This window comes from Pseudorca crassidens, chromosome 3 (genome assembly GCF_039906515.1).
Source record: "Pseudorca crassidens isolate mPseCra1 chromosome 3, mPseCra1.hap1, whole genome shotgun sequence".
In the NCBI taxonomy this organism is placed as follows: Eukaryota; Metazoa; Chordata; class Mammalia; order Artiodactyla; family Delphinidae; genus Pseudorca; species Pseudorca crassidens.
Genome location: NC_090298.1, coordinates 100,899,596 through 100,926,070, shown reverse-complemented (window position 1 = coordinate 100,926,070; position 26,475 = coordinate 100,899,596). Strand labels below are relative to the sequence as shown.

Genomic DNA, 26,475 nt, shown 5'->3' with positions numbered 1-26,475 from the left:
AACAGGAGGTGGAGGACTACAGATTGAGGTTCCGTTAACTCTCTAAAGCATGTTGGCTATAAGTGGGGCCTGGGGTGGGAAGAAAAAGGAGCAGAGAGTTAGGGTGGAGCCACCAGAGCAGTACTGTTTGCTCGTTTTTTAAGACAGGAAATAATTAGAGAGTGTTTGTATGGTGCTGATAAAAGAGAAATCAAATATCCAGAGAATATCAAAGTGTCAAACCAAATGAAGAGAAGCAAAGCAGCTGTCCCAAAGCTCAATTATGATACAAAACCCAAAGAAGTCGGCTTCCTTTTCACCTCTTTACACATTCAATCATCCATCCTACCTCAGATGTGTATGTAGCACCAGCAGTAGGCACTGGAGATACCATAATGAACCAAATTACCCAAAAGAGATTTTATTTAGTCTACTAGAGAAAACTGATATTAAACTACATCACCAATAATTTTTAAAACACAGATATTTAAAGAGGTGGAAAAGTACAGGGAGCTGGGAGATAATATAGTAAGTTGGGAGAGGGGTTCTAATATAATCTAGGCTTGCACTGTCCAAATAGGAACCACTAGACACCTGTGGCTATTAGGCACTTAAAATGTGGCTGGTGGTACATATCAAAGTGCAAATAGTTTTGATTTATTGGGATAAATATAAGGTATTATTAAATTAATCTCATCTACTTATATTTTTTCATATGACTACTAGAAGAAGTTTAAATTACGGAAACGGCCTACACTACATTTCTACTGAACAGCGGGAGTAGGGTGAAGGGCTGTGAGGAGGTGACCTTGGAGGCGAAAGGAGAGAAGGACGTGTCACGTGAAAGAACACAGCACATCTGAGGAACCGAAGGAGGTCCCTTGATGAGACTGGCAGGCAGAAAGCAGGAGGAGAGCGGCATGCGAGGATGCTTGCTGACCCAGGAGAAGAGTGCTTGAAGACCACGTGAGAGTTTCCCACTAAGAGAGTTTCCCACTGTGTATCTTGAGAACCATCTCGGGGAACTATTGCTTGATTCTGAGCACAGAGTGACATGATACCTCATCAGGGACGACGGATTAGCACCAAAGGTGGCCTAAGTCAGCACTTCTCAAACTCGAATATACACAAATGAGTCACCTGGAGAGCTTGTCAAGATACAGATTCTGATTCTGGAGTCTGGAGTAAGGCCTTAGGGTCTGCATTTCTAACAGGCTTCCCAGTGATACTGGTGGTGCTGGTTGCGGTCTCAGAGTGCACTGTGAGATGCAAGGGCCTGAGCAATCGATGCCACAGAAGGGTCTGGACTTTTGGAGATGATTCTTTACTCTCTCCGAGGATCCTTCAACTATGAGATTCTAGGATTCTGTTTGTATTACTTGAGTTTTTTAGTGATTTTTTTTTTAGGGGAAGAGTCAGGGCAAAGAAGGTATGTGGACAAAGCATGCTCATTTTAAATGGGAAGAAACTGCCCACTGGGAGACAAAAGAAAAAGGATACACTTTCAGCAGGAAGTGGGGTGCTCTCAGAGACTCTATGAAGATCCAAAACCAGTAACAACCCTCCCTCTCTCCAATCCTACTGTTGCCTTGATTGGGAACATGGGGCAGGGAAAACCACTTCTCCCTAATGACAGGATTGACTTCTGAGAAGGAAGTCACTGCGGGGCCGCACAAGGTGAAAGGCACTTTGCTTCCGTACCGGTTTTTCCTTGTCCCTGTGCTTCATTTCTTCCCCTTCCTGCCTCCATGATGCTTTTCTCTCTACTTCTGAGTTCTCATCCTTCCTTACTGCCGATTCCCTTGAACTCACTTCTACCAAGAGATTTCCCCACCAGTTTTCTTAGAGTCCAATAAAACCAAAACATGGGAAAGGAGACTGGGTCTCTTCCCCAGAGTTTTCTCTCCCTCTAGTACTGCCTCATTCCTGACTTTGTTAACTCTACAACCTTCCAGAAAGTCAGGGAGCTAGGGGACTTAGATCAGCTCAGTGCTTTGTGACCACCTAGAGGGGTGGGATAAGGGAGGGTAGGAGGGAGGGAGACGCAAGAGGGAAGAGATATGGGGACATGTGTATATTTATAACTGATTCACTTTGTTATAAAGCAGAAACTAACACACCATTGTAAAGCAATTATACTCCAATAAAGATGTTAAAAAAAGAAAAGAAGAAATGTTCAAGGAGAGAAGAGGGGACAAAGATGCACTGTATTTAAGCCCTGCCACTGCCAGCCCTTTACATTATTTTTGACACTACTAGAGTTTTATTTTTAATTTTTCTATCACCCCCTGCTCCTATCTTTCCCTGCATTGACTTCATATCCTTTCTTTCAGAGACATAAGCAAAATGTTAATGGATTAAAAGCAGACAGAGGGGGCAGATCCGCTTTCCTAAGTTCTGTGGTTCATTCAAAGCGTTGGCCATACACATTCTGCAACGGCAGAAAAAAGCAGTGGATAAAACTGCCCTTATGAAAACGAAAAATAGAACTACCCTATGACCCTGCAATCCCACTACTGGGCATACACCCTGAGAAAACCATAATTCAAAAAGAGTCACGTACCACAATGTTCATTGCAGCTCTATTTACAATAGCCAGGACACGGAAGCAACCTAAGTGTCCATCGACAGATGAATGGATAAAGAAGATGTGGCACATATATACAATGGAATATTACTCAGCCATAAAAAGAAACGAAATTGAGTTATTTGTAGTGAGGCGGCTGGACCTAGAGTCTGTCATACAGAGTGAAGTAAGTCAGAAAGAGAAAAACAAATACCATATGCTAACACATATATATGGAATCTAAGAAGAAGAAAAAAAAGTGGTTATGAAGAACCTAGGGGCAGGATAGGAATAAAGACGCAGATATAGAGAATGGACTTGAGGACATGGGGAGGGGGAAGGGTAAGCAGACGAAGTGAGAGAGTGGCATGGACATATATACACTACCAAATGTAAAATAGCTAGCTAGTGGGAAGTAACTGCATAGCACAGGGAGATCAGCTCTGTGCTTTGTGACCACCTAGAGGGGTGGGACAGGGAGGGTGAGAGGGAGATGCAAGAGGGAGGAGATACGGGGATATATGTATATGTATAGCTGATTCACTTTGTTATAAAGCAGAAACTAACACACCATTGTAAAACCATTATACTCCAATAAAGATGTTTAAAAAAAAAATTTGCCCTAAGACAGGAATAAAGACACAGACCTACTGGAGAACGGACTTGAGGATATGGGGAGGGGGAAGGGTGAGCTGTGACAAAGCGAGAGAGAGGCATGGACATATATACGACATATATACACTACCAAACGTAAGGTAGATAGCTAGTGGGAAGCAGCCACATAGCACAGGGATATCAGCCCAGTGCTTTGTGACCGCCTGGAGGGGTGGGATAGGGAGAGTGGGAGGGAGGGAGAGGCAAGAGGGAAGAGATATGGGAACATATGTATATGTATAACTGATTCACTTTGTTATAAAGCAGAAACTAACACACCATTGTAAAGCAATTATACCCTAATAAAGATGTTAAAAAAATAAATTAAAAAAAAATTTGCCCTTATGTTATGATGACAACAGTACAAAAATTATGCCTCATGAAAAAAATACTAGAAAGAAATACAGCAATTTTGTTTTGGTAGCATGGTTAATTGTAGTTTTTACTATTTTAACAAAATGAATTATGTCACCTTTACAATTATAATTTTGTTAAAGAAAAAGCAAAAATACTTATTTGACTAACATTCTCATCTACATGCTTTACTGTATGTAAATTTTTACTTCAGTTAAGTAGATTTTTGTCATAAATGTTAGATTCTTTGCTGCATCAGGGTGAAGTGTTCATTTTCTTGATTGAGATCTTAGCAAATGTGTTTCCCGAATCTTTGAGTCCATCTTATATTAGATCATGTGAAATGGATTAATCAGCAGGCTTTTCAATTTAAACTGCTATACCAACTTCCATGCTTTTAGCATGAAACCTTAATAAAATTGGAAACAGGAGGTTTGTATATTTAGCATCATCAGCTATGTCACAGCAGCGTCAATAGGATAAATTTCATGTCAATGTATTATTTTCGGTGTTGGCCAAAATCCTTGAAAATCTTAGAAAACCATACATTTTCAGAGTTTATCACAAAATTTGCAGGCACAGGGCTAAAAGTATAGCAAATCTGCAATGTTTCTAAATATACATCCAAAACAGCTTTTACCAGATACTGAGTTTAAAAAGTATGATTTTCAAAAAAAAAAAGTATGATTTTCCTTTACTCACTGTCAGACAAGTGATCTTCTCTACTATTTAGGTACTGAAAACCCTTCAGGATCTCTTCTCAAACACACTCCAGGGCCATTTATAACCGTTACATAACCGAGTTTCCCAACCTCAACGCATCTAAGTTCTTAGATGCAAAGCTGCATTAACATTTATATGCTTTCTTTCATAAGAAAATTATACAATGAGCTGAGCAGATACATATTCTGAAAGAATCACAAGACATGTAAAGCACCATGAATTGAAACAAATGTGTATCTGAATGTCCAATTAATTAAAAGAAGCTCGAAGTCAATGAAATTGAATATGTTTGATTTGAATACCATATGTCGATTTAGTATTAGTCCTCATACGTATTTAGTCCTCATATGGAGAAAATATAGAGCAGAGTTAACACGTCCTGCCTCATGCTGTCCTCCTTTCCTACATGAGGAGCAGGGATTAAGCAGAGAAAACATGCCAACATTTCATAAATAACACCCTTTTAGAGGTGCAAATTTTTCACCTGTAACTTCCCTAATGCTAATCCTTGCCCCACTCCACTAGCCATGCGTGGTTCCTCGGACTACAACTGCACTTCAGTTGCTCAACTTCATAGGGACTCTGTGGTCAGCAGAACTGGTTTCAAATGCAGAACTCTGGACAAATTATTTGTCTTCTGTGGGCCTCAGTTTCCTCATCCATAAAATGGGTATAATAATGGTCCTCCCTCAGAGAATTATTTTGAGGACAAATAAGCTGTGCACAGAAGACCTGGCCTAATGCCTGGTATGCTGAGCACGTAAGAAGTAACTGGGAGATCTCAGTAGCACCTGTGCAGCTCTAAGCACCAGCAAAGTTTGTTCTCAAGCTTCTAATTCCTAGTTCTTCCCCTCTCTCCTGCCTTCCTATGGTATCTGCAAGTCCTTCACACTTGTTTTCAAAACTTCTTTTTCTCACAAAAATTCAGTTTAGGCATAGTGTAGTGTAATTGACGGCAAAGAGTTTAAAATATTATCCTTGTCAGGGGAAATACAGATTTTAATAGGAATCCGTGCTTTTGGCTAAAGGAAGGGCACTCCTGGGGCAGACTCGTGGGCGTCAGTGAGCGAGTGGAAGGTGCAGGAATGCTGCCCCAGGCCTCTGACAAAACACCCTGCCATCATCTGCCTTTCTCAGAGCCCACTGTGGAGCTGACCCAGGGCCCAGGGATGAAGTGGGTGAGCCCTAGGCTCTATGTCTCATAGAGAGGCTCCCAAGGGCCAACAACTGGGCTCATTTGCACTCCTGTTCCTCTCAGAACACTTTAAAAATAACAGGCAGGAAGGGGAGGCACCAGTCTTGTCTTTGTAGCCCAAGAGCGAAGGCAGGAAAGGTGTGTGCTGAGTCCTGAGGTGGATCTGTGTGGTTGACAGGTTCTGATCAGACCATACGGGGAGCAACCTCGGGTGGAGTTCTGGGTGCGCCACTTTTAAGAGGGATGCTGGTAAATGAGACAGCCGCAAGAAAGCAAGAAGCATGAGCGGGATACACTCAAAACTGTGGAGGGAAACTTTAGTTTGGAGAAGACAAAACCAAGGGTGACTGCCACCTCCAAACACTCAGTGGCACCCTCGCCCAGGAGGAACTGTCCTTCTCTAAGGTTCCCTAGGAAAAAGCCAGGTGTAAGGGACGGACATTTGAGGGATGCTGATTTGGGCTGAACAAAAATGAACCTTTATGAACAGGCAGCTTTGTGAGACTGTGAGCTCCCTGTCACTCACGTGACAAAGTACAGGCTGATGACCCCATCAGGATAATAAGAGTCACTCCAAGATCTGATGGACTTTGGACTACATTATTATTATTATTGGCCTTTAAAAATTCACTTATAATTAAAACATTTTCATTTAAATGTATAGAATAGTTGAAAGAATGAAAACAGTACAGAGAACACCTGTATACCCTTTACCCACATTCATCCCCTGTCAACACCGTACCCTTCTGCTTTTATTATTTGCACTTTCTCACTTTCTCTCCCTCTTAAACTAGATGATTTTTAGGGTCCCTTCTTCTACTGAGAGTTATGATTTTCGGCTTCTTTCCAGGTAATGGGATTTTAGAAAAATTGGGATCCTGCCGTCAGCGCTCTTCACAGAACTCTGCGTACCATGACCCTCAGGGCCCTGTAGCGTCTGACCCTGACCGGCCCCCTGGCCTCATCCTCATTTTCATTGCCCCATGCAGCCACATTGGTTTTCCTTTTCTTCCTCATCCATGCTAAGCTCATTTCTGACTCAGGGGCGCTGCGCTTGCCTTCACTGTTCCTCACTGGCTTTCCCATGGCTGGGCCCTAAGAATGCTCCCTGATCCCCCAAACCCCCCTCCCTCCCCATCCACTGTAAGTTACTCTATCACATGCCTCATGTCACCTCTTATCACTACCTGGAAAATCCTGGTTTGCATCTTCATTTGCCTGCCTTTTGTCTGTCACCCCGCAGAATGTAAGTGCTGTTGAGAACAGGGCCTTGTCTACACCTTCCTTGTTACCCTGTCTTCAGTGCGTGCATAGGACAGAAAACACAAAAGTTATTTGAGGAATGAATAAATAAAAGAACAACTGGGTCCAAGAACATCTATCTAGTCAAAGACATGTTAGTACAGGATGGGTGTTAACATCTGACAACCTACACAAGACAGAAAGTGCCTAACAAACTTTAGAAAGGTCAAGAGACACATCTTTACCCGGTGGAGTATGTTCTAAGTCACAGGAGGTTTAGGGAAAAGTTCCCCCAGAGGGTGCCCCATCCAGAAGAAGACGTGGACCCTTCTCAGAAGCCAATGTGTCTTGTGCCACCACCTGTTCGAAAAGACTACCATAAAGATGGAAACTGTGCAAGTGATCCTGGAGCAAACTCCTCCTAGGTTGTTGAAACAGGAAAGACTAAGGGGATGCGTTGGGGGTGGAGGGTTATTTCCACATCTGCATGCCCATGAAACTAACTGAGATTGCCTCAATTCTTTCAGAAATGGAGGGTGAAAACTTTACTATGTTGAGATTTCTTTCAAAGCGGCTCACAGATAATTCTACAGCGGTGCTTTGGAGAGATTGATTTTTCATGCGTTCCTTTTTCTAGGATCCCTCTTGCTCTATTAGAAAGTGGTTTACCAACCTCCAAATGGTCCATCAAATTGGAGGTGTACATGTGATTCCATTAAAGAGGCCTGAGTCTTTCCCTCATATATCCATTTCCTGTCAGGTCTAATTATTGGTGATTACCTTGAGCACTGGATATTTGCTCTGGGTGAGTTTAAAGGCTTCTGAACTTGAAATTGGCCTCCTTCTCAACCACAGAAGAAATGTTTAACATCTCCTACTGTGGAATTGACTACAAGTCACAAGACCTGGAGAAAATGGAATAAACCGGCCCCAGGAAAATTCTTTTTAAAAGCTTCGGTTAATTCACTTAACTTGGTAAGCAAGAGAAGCTATTTAAGAGAGAAAAGAAATGTTCCACTTCATCGGTGAGGGAAAATGCTAGCTTTTAAAGTTTTAAAAGGAAAATATCTTAAAATTAAATTACTATCCCTAAGTCTAGCTATATGACAGTATATGTAATGGATAAGACAACAGACTCTAGAGGCAAACTTCCTGGGGTTTGGATCCCAGCTCTGTAATGTAACTGCTGTGTGACACTGGGTGAGATAATTTACCTCTCTGCTCTGTGCCTCAGTTTGCCCATCTATATAATATAAACATCTTAAGAGTACAATACTTAGCTCACAAGGATTTTAGGATTAATTGAGTTAATACGAGTAAAGGGCTTACAGCAATACCTAGCACGTTAAGCACTACTGAAGTGTTTGCTATTATGTCTTCTCTCTTGCCCCATCTCCAATTAAAAAAAAAAAAAAAAAGAAGAAAGAAAATCTTGTATCTACAAAGTACCTTCGGATACATCACCTAATTTTGATCCTAACAGTAGCCTGGCAACATTGGCAGAACAAGTTTCTTTTTTATTTTATAGATAATGAGTCACAGGCTCAGGGTCGTATAACCGATAGATGTCTGAATGCTGACTCAGACGGAGGTCTTCCGACTCTGAGGCCGGGGGCCCGTCCACTGCGTCTGCTGCCCTTGTCACTGATCACAGAGGTTTAACTTTGAACCTGGTGATGCCTTTTAAGGAGGCACATCCTGATAAGCCTTATGGCCAAAGCCTCTGTTAACCCCATAGATACTTGAGTGCATTTGAAATAAGAAAAATTTTGTTTAAATGGAGGTAAATGAAAACTTTTATTTGAACTTCAAACTATCTTCTGTGATGTTTCTGACCCAAACATTGAAGCATTACTTTCACTCATACAAAAAAAAAAAAAACCAAAAAAACAGAGATAAACAAACCTAGATAGACTAATTATTTTCCCCATCTCATCTAAACAAAATGTTGAAAGAAAACAAACGTCCCAAGAGAAAAGTAAATTAGCTTTGCACAGTCCTTGCAGTTCGAAAGGCCTAGAGTTCTAGCAGCTGCATAGGTAAGGACGATCTATTTATTTTCAAACACAATACACACAATTCTAGGGTTATCTGAAGTCTTCCATCATCCGTGGTTCTCAGGATTCTAGTTACTATCAGAGGTCCAGCTTTGGCAAGGTTAATGGTGATGCCTTAGAGTAATTACTTGGAAAAATAATAAACATCATTTCACAGTTTAATGCTATGGTATCATTCCCATCAATATCCTTTTTTATTTTCATTTTTGCCCATCACAGAGAGAAAAGCAGAGAGGCTTGATTTGATTTACAGAGGGAAAAACAACCCTGAATGTACTTTTTTTGTCAAGGGTCGGGGGTGTGCAGGGAGAAAAGGTCAGCCAGCTGGTTTTCATCTATACACCATAATTCTCTGTTTAGTTTACACTATTTAACTCCAAAGCTTTGCTTTAATCTTAACTGTTACAGTATGCCTTACTGCAGATTCTATCATGTCGCATCCCTGATAGGGTTTCAGACTTTGGCAAAGCACCATGCCCCAAGCTGGTCCTTGCCATATGGGTAGTAAATGCATCCAACATTTTTTCATTGGCGCCTGCATCATTATGTTTTGTCACCAATGGTTTCTCGGGTTTGCAGTAAATTGCTGCGTATACTGTGGTTTGGAGCTGCCGCGATGATCGCCTACATTTATTTGTAAACAGCTGAGTCCTCATTAGGACCTCCCTGTCCGGTTAGTCCTTGGAGGATGACCTAACATCTGTTTGTTGAGGGTCGGGGGTAAGTGGAGAAGCCATAAAAGAAAAAGAAAACAGAAAGCAGGAGCAACCAATGTGAGGGGGAAGGGATGCCAGGAGGAGTCCCCCCCACACTCTAAAAGGCAGAATAAGGAGAAGAGGCGGGGAGCAAAACTTACCTGATCTGTCTTCGTTTTGCGAATCACATCTTCGGCACAGTTCCGGGATGGTCTTGAGTGACGTGACTGAATACTGAATGGGAAGCCAGAGGAGGAAAAAGTGTAAAGTAGCAATTTAAAATAAAGCATTACATTCACTCAATTGGCCAGAAAATCAAAACACAAGAAGGAATACTTGAGTACAACACATATCTCTAGAAAGTCTATCTAATTTTACCCTAAATGGGCTGCTTGGTGATCTGGCAGCATCCCAGACTCTACCCATAAGCATGTAAGGAGATGCAGATTAAAAAGAGAGCTGGACAGTCCTTTAACAAATAAGGTGGGGTGTATCCAGCAGACATTCTATCTCTTCTGCTACTTGTACAAGATGGAAGGATTTTCTGTCCTTGACATTTTCCAGAAGATGGCCACAATATTTGCACTCTGAATCCTAAGAGTGAATCTATGTGTGGAAAAAAAAAAAAAAAAGCCAAGAGGAGGAGCCCCCAGCTTCCTGCAGCATCCAGGGCAGCCAGAAGCTGTATCTCCTGGACTACAGAAATGTCCCTAATGTTGCTACTTGCCACAAATTTTACTGTAATGTCCATGGGAAATACCAGGATAATGCTACGAAAAGTGAGAAGAGCATGGTTCTGTGTTTGAAAGCTCATCTGTTTCATGGATAGATTAGTCTGAATTGAAAGAAACCACCTTGCAGGCTCAGTCCCAGCACCAACTCAGGGGCCGGCTATCAGGATAACAAATTATGACATAAAGGGGCATAAAATCAGCAGAGCAACAACAAATTTAAAATCAATAACTATGATGTATAGGGACGAAGTTTGATCCCAATCAAGCTTTCTTTGGAGAAGCGTGTTTTAAAACAAAATAAATAGGATGAACTCTGTCTTTAATCAAAGGCCACGCCAGGTCCTGTCTTCGATCATACTTTAATTCATAAAATACAGCTTTCTAAAAATAGTTTGCTCTGTACCTTTACGGAACAATGCTCTTATGTAAATGAGCATGGATTCCGAATGACTTCACTGTTACAAAAGTGGAAAGGGGATTGAGAAAAAACATTTACTCTAAAAGAAAAATGATCATGGGAAACTCATTAGGATTATTCTAGCATTACAAGTGAGGAATGTGTAATTAGGACACATTTGTCAATACGAAGGTGCTTTAGTTAGCTTGATGTTGACAGATGAAGCGAAGTGTCTACATTGAGACCATCCCACGTGCCCCACCCCCGTGCTTTCCACCCAGCATCAGGACAGCAAGACAGAGAGAGGCGCAGTTGGACCTACTGTCAGTTCACCAATTGCACATCACAAACAAATTAAATTTCCAGTACTTCCAAGTGAAAAATGAAATCTCAGATGACTAATTAGAGAAATTACTCTTACCTGTCTGATGCAATAACATCCTGTTTATGTCAGCCATTCCTCAGAGACTACAGGTGCTTTAGCAAAACGCATTCACATACTCGAGGGCGGGAGAACTGCCTCTTAAGCCAAAAAGGAACTCCAAGGATTTTATTCCCCTTTTATATTATGCTCTTTGGGAGTGGGGGGCGGGTAACATAGGTATAGAAGGCATTTTTCTTGTTCCTAATAAGTTACCTTATGTTTCTGGCCAAGTACAAACTCTCTAAGGAAATCTGGTAGCTTCTTGAGCCAGCTGGTACAGGTTAAATAATTACACAGTTTGTAATTCAATTAAAATTGGGTCTTTTGTTTTGGTTGCCATGTGCCCCATGAAAGCACCCTTTGGCAAAGTCTTACCCTCGTTCCTTTTTTTTTTTTTTTTCCTTTTCTTCCAAGGCAAAATTTTAGAAAGAGGAAATTTCAGATTGATTGTGCTTAAATATAGTTAATGATAAGTTCAATAAGTTGCTCAGTGGGCTTAATGATATGTACTTGACTAAACCGGGTATGCTGCTATCTGCATTTCCAGCCACATGCATCCTGTCACCTCCCACCCCAAAGTCAGACATGTCACAATCTACAATTTATTAGCTTCACCTTCAGCTCCTCCAATGTGACCTCAAAGGTCCACAGTATGCAATCACTTTTAATTTGATGAGGTTTAAATTTGAACAACCCAGGCTGCCTGGTTGGTGTAGGGACTGAGCTCCAGGCAGAGACTAGCCTGGCTGAGCCCCATCCGCTGCCTCAACCTGCATCACACCTGGCAGCTCTGCCTCTTGATCCATGGTCACACAGGAAGTCACTTTTGTGCGGGCATTCATGTTAGTAATTTGGGAATAATGCCATTGAAGAAAAAGTCAGGTGCTGCTCCTGGTCAGGGAAATAAAAAGTATAATAATCTAAGAAAAAGATGATGTGTAGGCCAGAAAATCAGTTTTGAATAACTGTAAGGGTATATGGAATGTCAAATTCAACAATGACTCCAGTCTACACTGTGAACAAATCTACCATTCTTTACAAGGACACACAAGAAAAAAAAATCAATTTGTAGATTTCTTTCAGCAAGTACACGGCTCTTTGCATAGAAGATAAAGCTTAAGAGAGTGCTGTATAGATGGTTAAGTTGTGATATGAAGCGATACAGTGGAAACACACAATTCACAAAACAAACACGCAAAAAGTTTTCATATTAAGCAAATGACCCAGGAAGTCTCTTTCACAAGTGCATTGTGATACCATCTGGGAGCTGAAAGGGAAGACTTCCCAGGCCTTCATTCCAGTTCACAGGACAGATGGCCTTTTATAAGGAGCTGTTAGGTCGCCAGCCCACTGCATTCTCAGGACAATGGCCAGCTCCCAGGGTAGCAACTACTGTTATTTTAGCCTTAACAGAACCAAAGACCCATGTACCTTCCCTGTCTCTTGATCCCAACCCAAGCCTTTATATTCTGTTCCCTTGATTCCTGTTATCCTTGGGTGATAAGAGAGGAGAGGGGCTTGCAGATGGCTGAGAAGTATTATATTTCCTACCTCTATGGTGCTCTCTAATTTATTCTTTTTCTAAACATCTTTCAGTGGAAACACCCTTTTTGATCCAAACTTCTTTTCCACTCCTCCATCATGCCTCAAGAAAAACCCCTGCCAAAGGTTGAACAGTTGTCTCTGCTTCTTCAATGTCCCTGTGCATTCAAAGTTCAGTTCCCCTTCAGTTCCTTTACTCCCGGGGCCTCCTTGCCTGCAATGCCTTCCTCCGGCCGGGCAAATGCCACTGCTCTGCAAGGCCAGCTTGAGTTCTGCATTTTCTGTGAAACCCTGGCTGATTGCTTCAGCCCTTACGGACCTTTTTCTTTAATTAATTAATTAAATTTTTAATTGAAGTACAGTTGATTTACAATGTTGTGTTAATTACTGCTTACAGCAAAGTGACTCAGTTACACACACACACACACACACACACACACATATTCTTTTTCATATTCCTTTTTTTTTTTTAAGAGAAAAGAAATTTATTCCCTCACAATTCTGGAGGCTAGAACGCCAAAGTCAAAGTGTCTATAGGGCCATTCTCCCTCTGAGGGCACTAGGGAAGAAGGTTTCCTTGCCTCTTCTAGCTTTGGGTGGTTGTCAGCAATCCTTGGTTTTCCTTGACTTGTAGACACACCAGTCCAATCTCTGCCTCTATCATCACATGGCATTCTCCCTGGGTATCTGTGTCTAAATTTTCCTCTTTTTTTTTTTTTTAATTGGAGTATAGTTGCTTACAATGTTGTGTTAGTTTTTGCTGTGCAGCAAAGTGAATCGCCATACACATACATATATCCCCTCTTCCTCGGATTTCCTTCCCATTTAGGTCACCACAGAGCATTGAGAAGAGTTCCCTGTGCTATCATATTCTTTTCCATGATGGTTTATCACAGGATATTAAATACAGTTCCCTGTGCTGTACAGTAGGACCTTGTTGTTTATCCATTCTCTATATACCAGTTTGCATCTGCTAACCCCAAACTCCCACTCCTCCCTCTCCCACCCCCTATACCCTTGGCAACCACCAGTCTGTTCCCTAGGTCCATGATTCTGTTTCTGTTTCATAGATAGGTTCATTTGTGGCACATTTTAGGTGGATGCAACTAGAGATTATCATGCTAAGTGAAGTAAGTCAGAAAGAGAAAGACTCTTTTCTGACCTTGATAAAAAAGCACCTTGCCTTGTGAAAGACAAGGCAAGGTATTGTTCCCTTGGGCTGGGCTGTTGTTCCCTTGGGCTGTGCTGGCTCCCACAAGTGCCTAACGGAAAGGATGATATCCTTGACTTGTACATATGCATGGCACACAATGACTTATTAACTATTTGCCTGAAATACTAAGCTGTACATACATTTGATTAATCCCTGGGCATAATATTATAGACAGTCAAAGGAGTTCTTTCATATTTAGGTCGTAAGTGGCAATTTCTTCCACGCTTCCATACTTGCTCTAAAATTAATTAGCTTTCTAAAATGCAAATTTGACTAGGGGGCTTCTCTATTTCAGATCTTTCAGTGGCTCTGCACTGCCTGTAGGAGAAAGGCCATATGCCTTAGCATGGCACGTGCAGCCCTCCATGAGCTCAGACATCTCTCCCCACGGTTTTCTTCTTCTTTTTTTTGAATCTGCTGTTCTTCATCTATTTAAAAACCTTTATCCAAGTATAATTGATAAACTTTAAAGAAACTTCACATATTTAAAGTGTACAGTTTAATGTGTCAGCATATGTATACACCTATAAAATTATCACAATCAATATAATGAACCTATCTATCAATTCCAACAATTTCCTTGTGCTTCCTTGTAATTCCTCTTCTCTACTTCTCCATGACATTTTTCCATCCTCAGGGTACTTTAGTAACAGTAAATTTCTTGTGGCTCCCCCACTATATCTTCTCTGAGCCTCCCAGATGGAACTTATCTCAGCTTCCAAAGTGTGGTGTCCAGACCAGTGGCATTAACACCATCTAAGAACTTTGTTAGGAATTCACATTCTTGGGTCTCATCCCAGAAACTTTAAGGGCAGGGCCCAGGAATCTGTGTTTTCACAAACCGTTCAGGTGATTCTGATGCATAGCTAAGTTCAAGAACCACTGCTCTTTATTTCCTTATTTTGGGCATATGTCCATTAAAGAATCCATCATGTGACATTTCATCTATATATTTACATAATTTCTTTCTCTGCTTCCTGAGGGTGTGGACAATATTTTATTTACCAGAGAAACTAGGTACTTGTTGAACTGAATGAATTCTCCTATGTAGCCCATAATTTGGGTGGCAATAATAATACTAATAATGGTAGTACTTAATATTTATAAAGCACTAATCTTAGAAAATTCCATAACTACCAGTCTAGCAATGTAATCATGCTATATTTAAAAGAATAAACACTTCTCATATATTAACAGCATGAATGCTGGCTGATGCCTTAGCTTTGTGTATAAAGACAATGGATTTGGAGCCAGAAGCTCTGGATTCGAGTCCTACTTCTGACATTTATTAACTCTGTAGTTCTGGACACATAAATCATTTCCTATCTTTGGGGCTCAGTTTCTTTATCTAGAAAACACAGATAATCATAAGAGATAATGTAAGTGAAGTCAATTTGCAAGCTGTAAAACGATGTTAAATGTTCTGGTCTCTTCTCTCAACTCATTTTTCATGTGTGTTCCTCATCTTCGTGCCTCTCATGATTTGCAGCTCAGTATATCAAGATGTGAGAACTGATGAGGCAGGAAGAGGTGAGCCAGGTTCGGACTGGAAAGGAAGAAAGGAAGGACAGCCAGCCTGTCTCAGCACCTTATTTGGCTTCTTTGGTCTTTCCTCATCCAAGAGAACCCACGGCCAAGAGCAGACATTGAAACTTAGCTTCACAAACTACACAGAGCTGCTATGACGTAAGACAGTCCGACACGTCCCAGCTTACATCAATGTTGTCACTCTGCCATGCAAAACAGTTTGAACACGCGTGGGATTCATAATAACAGACTGTGATTTCTACATTGGGCTTTGGGGATCTCTGACCACCCTACATACTATTCGGGACTGAAAAGCTTTGGCCCTTGCTCCTGAGAAGTGCAGCCAGTCGGGTGAACAAGCAGGCATTACTCAAATGGTCATGAGCCACAGAAAATGAAAGAACTAGAATCCCAACACCTTTTCAAGCTAGAGACTTTGAAACAACTTAGGTCGCATTAAGTTTCCAAAAGAAACAATTAGGCCAGTCATCCGAACAACTATACTAAAATTCATTGTTTCTCACGTAGCTTTCCAAAATTCAAGCAGGCCTCTCCACAGTCACACAATAAAATGACAGAAATGTGTCCACGCAAAGCTGGTAGTGAAAGCAAAGACACGCAGCTTAAGTGAGTTTTTCAGAAGCACAATACTTTCCTAAAATTGTGACCTCCTCTCCAATGGCCTGACCTCCCAATTCAGGAAAGGGGGGTCCTGACTTCATGCCCTCCCTAACAGATCAGGCTCTGTTTTCCCTTCTCTGAGGATGTGGTTACTCACAGGGCACGCCTTCATCACGCTAGCTCGCAGCTTGTGCTCAGATCCCCTCCTCTCCCATCTCAGACTCAGGCTCTGCCCTTTTCTTCCCTTCAGCTACTCTCTCAACTTCAGCTCTCTCCTCTGATCCCATAAAATTAAAGAAGCACCCCTGCCACCTCAAGACATGCTGCCTCCTCAGTTGGCCGTGGGTGGAGTTTCCTGCTCCTGGGTTCACAGCCATCTGTTTTGAAAGAACTGCCTTGGTTCTTTTTTTTTTTTTTTTTTGCGGTACGCGGGCCTCTCACTGCTGTGGCCTCTCCCGTTGTGGAGCACAGGCTCCGGACGCACAGGCTCAGCGGCATGTGGGATCTTCCCGGACCGGGGCATGAACCCGCGTCTCCTGCATCGGCAGGTGGACTCTCAACCACTGCGCCACCAGGGAAGCCCCTGCCTTGGTTCTTGTCTCCACTTCCTCACCTCTGCATTCACTCCTCCAGCCACGACGACCCGCCATCTGTGCTATCACCCACAGGCACTGCTCTTCTTATGGCCACTAAAGAGTTTTAACTGGAAAATCCAGTGGCACTTTTCAAACCCTTCTCTTTCTAATGACCTATTTCCCACTCTGGACCACTTCCTTTTTTAAATTCTTTAAATCATCCCTCCCCCTCTTTTTAATCTCCCTTAGTTTTCTTCCTGTATCTGTGAAAACTCCTTTCCAGTCTCTTGTAGAAGCCTCTTTTTCCTCTCATCTCATAGGACATACATCTGCACAGTTCCTTCCTTGGAACATTCTTCCCTTTCCACATTCCATGTTTCACAGGTGACCTTACAGACTCCCACAGTTTCAACTGCCACCTCTACATAGTACAGATACTGGTGATCTACATGTTCATATAAGTATCCCAGTCTGATTTAAATATATTTCTTTCCACCATTCAGGCTCTATTAAAGAAAATTATTGTGAATAATCCTCTTTTCAAATGCATTTGATTTTTGCTCTTGTTCCTTGTTTTTATCCTATGTTCCAAGAGGTACTTAAAAAATTAATAATCATCAAATTCTTTTATGCTAAAACATTTCTTGTGGTTGGTATTTGGGAAAATTCAGTAATTCGTTCTGACCATATTAAGAGTATGCCAGGAATGACTCTACTGTAATGCTACACATATTGTAATATGTGTAGTCAGCCAAAAGATTAAGATCCACATTGGTGAAGGTGACGAGAGCATAGTACTGAATGATCCTCACCTGCTGTGAGAAGTGGTCATGGATGGGAAAAGACGGGGGTGAATGAGGGTGGCCACAGGTGACCAAGGGACTGGGCAGAAGTCATTTTCAACACCGTGGTTACATACATGGATTCCAGAGCTAGACTGCACGTTATAGCCTGGCTTCACCATTTTCTAGCTAATTAAACTTAGTTACTCCATCTCTGTCTATCATCAGTTTCTTCATCTGTAAACAGGTACTCATGGTATCTACATCAGAATGTGGCTGTGAAGATTTTTCAGCTAATAATGTAAAACATCAGGAATAGTGTCTGATGCATAGTATGTGTTCAATAAATGTTAGTTACTATTATCATTTAATTAAAAAGTATCAAAAATGAGCATTTAGAAATGAAGCCAAAATAATGGTAACTATTGAGGCAAAAATTACAAAAGACTTAGAAAAGAAAGTTATCTCACAGTAAGGCAGATAGATGGCTGGCTTTACATCTTGTTTGACCTCAATGATTGCCTGGTTTTAAATGTGAGCCAATAATTAATCACTACCAAAATATAAAGACTGTCAAGAATGGAGTTTGATATTGTGATTAAATGTAACCTACCATTAAGCTAATCTGGCATTTCATAATATGCTCAATTGTTATCATAGGGTATTGTAAACTCTGTGAGAGCACAGAACAAGTCTGTGTCATTCACGCCAAGCCTAGAACCATGCCTGGTGCACTGTAAATGTTGGATACATGCCTGTTGAGTAGACTGACATAAAATCTAGTTGTTCATAAATGGTAAATAGTTTGTATAAATAACCTGCATAGTCAATCTAATAAATGCCATGACTGTCGGGCAAGATGAGAACGTTCAGGGCTATCTGCAAAGTGAGAGAAGAGCAAATTAAAAAATCTGGCAGCTGCTCATTCTTCTTGGAAATCACTCTATCCATAAGGTTGCTCTCTACCACCTCAGGTAGAGATATCAGTCAGGTCCAAGATTCGGAGTCTGAGGACCTGGGTTCTAGACCTGGACTCTAAGAGTAGTTATGGGACATGAATTTACAATTCATTTTGCCTGGATTAGATTATTCCTAATTCCTTTCCTGGCAGCTATTAAGAAAATGGTAACACATATATAATATTAGAACAAGTGTGAGGTTTTGGATAGTGGGGAGGCTGGAGAGGGGACCAATGAGAGGTAACTGAGACTTGAATACAAGATATTGCAAAAAGAATACTGAAAAATGTTGGGTCATTTTGAAAAGCTGATGAAACCAGATCCTACTGAGAAGCACTAAGAAAAGTTTAAATATAAGTAAGTTTAAAGTAAGCACGGTGATGGCTTGGAAGGGCAGGGCTGATTGACGGGGACGAAGCGAAGAAGGGATGGAGGCAGTCAGAGGCCACCTAAACGTCTTGGTCACATTCTAGGAAGCAAAGAGGAAAGGATAATAGGATCTTATACCGATCCCTTGCTAGAGAGGAGGGGCAAGCCAGGTTCTCTGCACCTTGAATATCCTTCTAGTCTTTTTCACACCTAAGACTGGAACAAAAGCTGTATTCTTTACCCTCCCTAACTCAGCATCTAAGTCCACTGTGATAAGCCCTACACACGCTTTCTCAAGGTCTCCCACTGCTGTGAAGCAGCTCTCGTTCAGAATGTAATGAAATCTGGGAAGTGTTAGTGGAATGACTTGAGCAAAAGGTAGTGCACACAAAACAGAGGGGGTCAGGTATTTTAGTGCAAGAGATGCCCAGTCTGTGGGATGGGAAAATGTAACTCACTGAGAGTGAGATTTATTTGCTGTAAGAAGTTATTTTTCTACCAGTGATTTAAGCCCCTTAGGAAAATGAATCCACATAAGTCTGTGCTATTACTCTGGGTTGCAAGGGCTTGGGTCAAAGGGGATAATAAAGTGGAAGGACACTTATTTATCTTGATCTCATTTGATTTGCACAAAACATAGGCTATGCAATTTCCAAAAATGTCAACTTTCACCAAAGCCGCAGTCATGGTGACACAGAAAGGCAAAAAATTTCCTGTGCTGAGGAATACAGCATTGCACTTAATTCTATTTATGTGTGTGTGCACATATGTGTGTGTGTCTATTTACCTGTACATGTTTATATGTACATGTAGGTATTTGTATATAGATGCGCATATACATGTATTTGTGTCTATATATTACTATGGGTGTGTGTGTTTACATATGTACATATATACAAATTTTCATACCTTCTCCATAAAATCCAGGATGCTAGGTAGAGATGGATTATTATAGTTTTACAGATGGAAAAGTTGAGGAACAATAAAATTAAGAGACTTGCTTAAGTTCTCCTAGTTTGTTTTCATTTTATTTATTTACACTATATACCAACTCCCTTACTTCCAAAAAGCACTTTGCAATTGCTTCAATGACAGCTGGGGATAGTGATGGGTGAGATGACTGGTCCAGAGATGATTCTACTCAACCAGGTTGCTCAGAAGAGAAAGAGTAACACAGTCAAACAGTTCTGTATCAAAATCCTGGCCCGGCCACTTACCTACCTGTAACCTTATGAAAGTCAGACTCTCTCTCTAAGCCTCATTTTTTCATCGGCCAAACAGGGGATGAAAATAGGGCTTGCCTCGCAGACTTGATGTGAGGCTTAAACAGGACCAGTGTTTAAAGAGTTCAGTCGGTGCATGGCATGGCCAACATTTGATGGCTCACGAGTGGAGCTCTGCAGTGGATCTGTGGTTTGGCCTCTGCTTTATGCAGTCCTGTGTATAATCCTATTTTTGAGGACAGCAAATTGGCCTCTCTTCATAAAATAAATACATCACGGGGGACACTTCCCTGGTGGCACAGTGGTTAAGAATCTGCCTGCCAATGCAGGGGACACGGGTTCGAGCCTTGGTCCGGGAAGATATCACATGCCGCAGAGCAATTAAGCCCATGTGCCACTACTACTGAGCCTGTGCTCTAGACCCCGCGAGCCACAACTACTGAAGCCCGCGTGCCTAGAGCCCACGCTCCACAACGAAGAGTAGCCCCTGCTTGCTGCGAGAAAGCTTGCAGGCTTTCTCTAGTTAGTGCAGCAATGAAGACCCAACGCAGCCAAAAATAAATATAAATAAGTAAATAAATTAGAAAAAAATACATCATGTCTACTAAGAACCCTATGTTAGAATAATATTCCAGAGCATTTCTCTTTTTTAAGACAGAAAGAGATGGCTTCCATAGGAATAAAGAAGGAAATCTGTAAACACATTTGCAGTGACAGAAAAGCCCAACTTTGAACTCGTATGTTTATGTGTGTTGTCATCTCTCCTTCACTGATCCTCAGTTATTGCACAATGTTCTGCCCTTTTAGATGGCAGGGTTACAAGAATGTATAGTTTAAACTCTGCATTTTGCAAAAGATGAGCATTATTTTTGAGTCTGGGAAACTTCAAAATAATTTGATTGCCTTCTGTGTTTTGTTTCATTAGGTAAAGGCAAAAAAACAGTTCTAGCTGTTTTCTGTACCAATATACAGCTTGTATTTAAATTAAAACAAGAGCCAGGCTCACGACCAGAGGGGAAGATCATGAAACGGAAACCCTGTAATATGTAAAAAGGCTATCGCTGGAGAGTAAGAAGAGGAGTTTTAAACTCGGGCATCTTTTTTGTAAACATCTTGTTCAAATGTATTGTGCATCTTCCTTCCCCCTTCCTGCCACTAAGCCAGGAAAGAAGCTTAAGCGCTGTCAGAAAAGGAGGTTTACAGAATCCTAACAATACAGGCATGTTTATGGGAGACTACATTTCTTGTTATGCCAGTGAATTAGCAAAACTGAACACATAATGGCGTGTTTTTTTTTTTTTCCCCCGTCTTAGCATCTGAATTGTCTCCGTTTAGCCCCAAAAGCAGTTGTAAATTTATTGTTCCTAGGTTACCTAAACAGGCTGAGACCAATCATTTCAATATTTCAGAGGTTATCCCTACTGCTTTTCCCATGAAGACATTATATAGAGCAATACGATTCTGGCACATTTAAGGTGTTGGATCTGGATGAAGTGGAACTATTATAAAATAATCTACCATGTTACAGAGGTTGCCAGGTAAAGTAGAGTTTCTTTAGTTTTAAGTGGATTAAAATAGACCAGGATTGCTCATCCTCAGTACTGCCCACATTGTAGGCCCGATAATTCTTCGCTGTAGGGGATTTTCTTGGGCATTGCAGGATGTTTAGACGCATCCCTGCTCTCTACCCACCAGATGCCAGGAATACCTCCCCAGGTATGACGATCAAAAATGTCTCCAGGTATTGCCAAATGTTCCCCAGCCATGGGTAAAGCCGACCCAAGTACTGGGGCTAAAAGTTGATATTCCAAAGACAGTGCTTCTAAGTAGGTGGGTGAGCCCGGACAAGTTATGTAACATCTCCACACCTCAGTTTCCTCATCTGTAAAAGGAAGATAATAATATTCCCTACTTCACAGGATTGTTGTGAGGATTAAATAAGATAACGCCTATCCCCTGGGAAGAGCTCAATGTTAACCATTATCATTATTTTAACAATTCTATGCAATTTCATTTTTTTTTCCTTTCTGATTTCAGTTTAAATGCAGGTTAAAGATACAAACAATAGGAATCTATTTAAAGGGGGGACGTTTGAGTGCAGTTACACAATTACAGATGGAGATCTTTACTTATGTTTGAGTGGTCAGGTTATAGAAGCTCAAGTATTGCATAATTTTGAATCCCAATTTGCTAAACAGCTTCGGTTATTGCTTAACATATTTTATTATCTTGCAAGTGGAGATTCCTAATTCATCTAAATTAAGGGCTGCTGCCAGATGACTCTTCTGTAAATATAACTGCTCTATTGTGTGTTTTGAAAGTCTTGACATGATGCCTGGTCTTTTCCCTGGAGTTCTTCCTTCACCATTGGTCATATAAATATTATTGTAGTATTCATTGAAATAATAACAAAAGCTACCATTTTTAAGAGCAACTTACTGTGTGCCAAGATAAGTGCTTTCCATATATTATTATTTCACTCAATCCTCAAAACAATCTTAAAAATGAGGTGGGTATCTTAGAGAGACGAAGTTACTGTGTTCCAGCCAGCAAAGGTCAGAACGAGGCTGGAGCCCGGACTGGTGCCTTCACAGCCTATGCTCTTAAAATGCAACTTCATTATCAAGGCTCACAGAGCTAGCCTGAATTGATAATCATAACATATGCCCCTTTCTGAAACACATTCCACCCTACCCCCACCTCTCACATCATCATTCACTTTTCTTGCTTTTCCCCAGCCAGCTCAAAATACCTGGAGGGGAGTGGTTATAAAAGAACCATGCTCTGATCCGCATTTAAGTCAAGCACAGTGATTTAAAAAGGGAGAGAGAGAGAGAGAGAGAGAGAGAGAGAGAGAGAGAGAGAGAGAGATACCACTCATTTCACATTAGTCTTAATGACACTCACTTCACATTAGCCTTAATGAGGACTAATAAAGGTTGTCTGGAAGCTGAAGGAGGGAAAGGCTGAATTCACAAATAGGGAAAGGTAGGAAGATTCATCCATTAAATAGGTGATTCTTCAAACGCATCCCAGGAATCCAATTCTTGCATAGAGTATGCATATTTTACTTCAAGGTAAGGAGTAAATTAGAAGAATAACACTGCTGCCAGAGGCGCCTTAAAGCTTATATTTTTGAGACAATTGCCAGTGGTGACCAAAAACTGAGAAATCAATGGAAACTAAGGTCAGAAAGTGTACCCTTGGAGGTCCTGGGAAGAAAAGTTACAAAGCTAGTTCAGAAACAGCAACCTTCTCATCACATAGTCTTGTGAGTCAGCGCAATTGGACTAGGGTTTGAGAGGCCAGCAGGTTTGCTGGTTGGCCTTTGGCGGAAGAGATCACGTGGCCCAGGGTAAGTCACAAGCAGCTCTGAGCAAAGGGCAGGCAGACCATCCACTCATAGCTGCCAGGAGTTAGGCTGGAGGCAGCAGGAAGTCTGTGAGCGTTGTGGGAACTAAGAAGCTCATCAGCCCACAGCATTACAGTATTAAGCAGGGCCTCAGTGGTCGGCCCGTCCTGTCCTTTATCAACACATGACTCTTCCTCAGTATTCCCACCCACAAGTGTCCAACCTGTGTTTTGAAAGCTCCAGTGACTGGAAGCTCTTATTGTTCATAAATTAATAACTTGGCCATCCTTCAGTCTGTGTCCTTGTGAACGCTACAGCATGCTGGCTGTGGCACCGCCAGTCATATAAAAGAGATTAACGTCGATAAGGTTAATTATGTACATAAGTAAATTTACGAAGGTGCCTACCATATGCAGGCACTTTATAAATTTACTCAATGAATAATTTTGACAACAATGAAACAGATTAGGAAGGGGAGCCCCAGTGAGGTTAAATGTCTTTCTCACCCAAGCTCACACAAAATTAAGTGGGAATCACTCCTGGTCCAGGAGGCCCCCAAGCCACACTTTGTCTGCCACGGCAGGATTTTTGCTGTCAATTTCTAAACGTGGTTGGAAGAGTTTAGGATATACAGACTACAACAGAGAAAGGAGCCCATATAGATGAAGGCAGAATCTCCTGAAAGCATTGCTTGCAAGTAGCAATACTTACAGAGATGTCATCACTGAAGTCAATTTCATCCAAATCAAGGTATTCAGGGGCTTCCATCATTCTTCTTTGCACATTTTGAGTAAGGTCAAATCCTTATAAAGTCCTGGACCCGACAGAAGCACAAAAGAAAAGCAAAACGGTTAGCTGTTTTATAACCAAAAAGCACATTTATATTTAGACAAACAAAGTGAGAGAAGTCACTGGGTGCAAGGGCTGCCTTTGAGCACACTTCCTCCCTTTGAATGTCACCAGCTTGGCTCTCCAGAAGCAGTAAGCACAGCTTCTCCAGGCTCCCCAGGAGGCTCCCTAGGGAGCAGCCATGGTCCTTCGCCGTATTGCATTTGTGCCCGGTTTGTCTTTGCCAGAGCAGTAACTCAGGTCAGATTCTCCCCTTGTGATCAATATTAAGATTGACCCAGCCCACATCCACCACTACACCTCGGGTGAATGCAGGGGCTTCGAGGATGGGGAGCAAACCTTGAAATCTTAGGACAACCATATTCAAATGTTTATGTGGGCATATCTTTGGATCCTGGGCACGAAGTAATGAATACTGGATCTGCACGGTAATAACACAAGGACAAGGCAGATACTAACTTACCAACAATAATGGATATTTCAGAATTTGTAGTACAAGCTCCAGTTCACCCCCTCAGAAAAAGGATCTAAGCAGAGATTTAAACCACAGAGTTATTGCATCGCCCCCTGCTTCTAACAGCTTTGCCTGCCGATGCCAGAGTGACCCGACACAGGCGCCAGAATGTCCTCAGTCAGCACTTGCCTTGGGGCTGCCTGTGGCAGTTCTTTAAATCTGTCAAGGAAGATATATCACCTCCCAGTTCATTTTCCCATCACTTATCCTCATCACCATTGGCAGTGGCAGTGGTACCTACAGATGTCAGGAACAGAAATATAGACCTCCTGGCAGTGCCTTGGGGTGCAGTTATCTTCCGCAGAGCAAACTCTCAGATATCGAAAAAGATTCCATTTCCCGTAACTTGTCTTTCTTATTATAAAAACTGTCTTATGTACTCAGACTTGAGTATCCGAAATAATTTATTTTTTTCTCTTTCGGATCTCTAATGAAGGGGTACCTTGCCAAAGGGGAAGGCGTACCTTGCCAAAGAGTAAGGAGTACATTATTGGAAAGGGAAAATAAATCTAGGCTGATGAAAATGAGCTTATCGATATAAGATCAAGAATGTAAAAATACCTAGTTTTTAAAAGGAAACTAACTCTGAAGGCACTGATTTCTCATTTTGAGGTTTTTAAAAAATTTACAGAAATAGCATAATTGCGGCAAAGGGGGAAAACCACTCTCCGTTCCATACCTCAAACCCATGACTTGACTCAATTTTCAGCGCTTCCCCCTTCCTTCCCTTCCCACACGCATATACCATTTTTACATATTTTTAATTATAGTGGATACGGAGTTGATCCAAAAAAGAATTAGGATGCTACTACCATGTACAAATGTGATTATCCATTTAGAATAAATATTAAACGTTCTTCTGAAATCACAGTAAAGTTTAAAATAAAAAGAAAACCAATTAGGATGCTACTACCATGTACAAATGTGATTATCCATTTAGAATAAATATTAAATGTTCTTCTGAAATCACAGTAAAGTTTAAAATAAAAAGAAAACCAATTTGTCTTTGATACCTAAATTAAATTTTATTATTTATAGAAATATAAAAATTAGTTCTTAGACAAATTTCTTGGTGCAAAAATATATCACTTTTCCTCTAAGCCTCACAAAGCTTTTCAGAGAAAAACGTGCACACTCATACTTGCAAATTACTCAGAATAACTTTCTCTTCCATTCTGGTAGATTCTGAGACAATCCAGACTCTGGATTCCAACTTGTCAACTAACAGACTTTCTCCCAATCCAATTTCTTTGCACTAAGTCTGTACTCCACATTGAACTGTTGATTTACAGACTGCTCCCAAGGCTTTGGTGAACACAAAGATGATTCTGGGTGTCGGGATGGGGTACAGACAAGCGCAGTATCACCACAAACATGGAAACGCGAGATGAAGTAGAAAAACGTGAGTCAAAGCTGGGGACCAAGCGGATCTCTAAATATATGGAAATACAAAACTAAATACAAAATGCAAATGGACACACCTTAACTAAGCATATTAACAAGTAATTGTTGAGTCCCTGTTTGAGGTGTGTTTAACAACATGAAGAGCAATTTCCCTTTGAGCACAGACATTCTAATGGAACATATCCAGTGGATAATATAAATCATGACACCAAGGCACCAATCTTTATATTTGGATTTGGAGGTTGGTAATGAGATTGTTTATTCTACAGAACAGCATATAAGAGTTACAGCAGTGCCAGCCCATTATAGGAAGGTCATATTTATCTCAGTGGGTTGGATGGTCCTGCCTCAGACTAAGTGGTCCAAGGCATACAGGATTCTCCTTTACTTCCCGATGGACTCCCATATGTGGCCATCTCCTTTAACATGCCTTATTCTATCTACAACACAATTCCGTTTGTCTAGTTTCAATGCTTCTTTCTTTCAAGGTGCCACTTGGAAAGTATTACATCCTCATTTATAAGG

General features: G+C 41.2%; 1 protein-coding gene across 7 annotated transcripts in view; it reads right to left on the bottom strand.

Moving 5' to 3' along the window:
- Window positions 1-26,475, bottom strand: part of SNCAIP (synuclein alpha interacting protein) — a 150,988-nt gene that overhangs the window by 50,536 nt on the left and 73,977 nt on the right. For all 7 annotated transcript variants that reach the window (XM_067731562.1, XM_067731558.1, XM_067731556.1 and 4 more), the window contains exons 2-3: window positions 23,895-23,997; window positions 9,627-9,699 (exon numbers count right to left, since the gene is read on the bottom strand). In XM_067731562.1, the coding sequence (XP_067587663.1) occupies window positions 9,627-9,699; window positions 23,895-23,954 (133 nt within the window). In that variant the 5' untranslated portion in view covers window positions 23,955-23,997. The remainder of the gene's footprint in view (window positions 1-9,626; window positions 9,700-23,894; window positions 23,998-26,475) is intronic.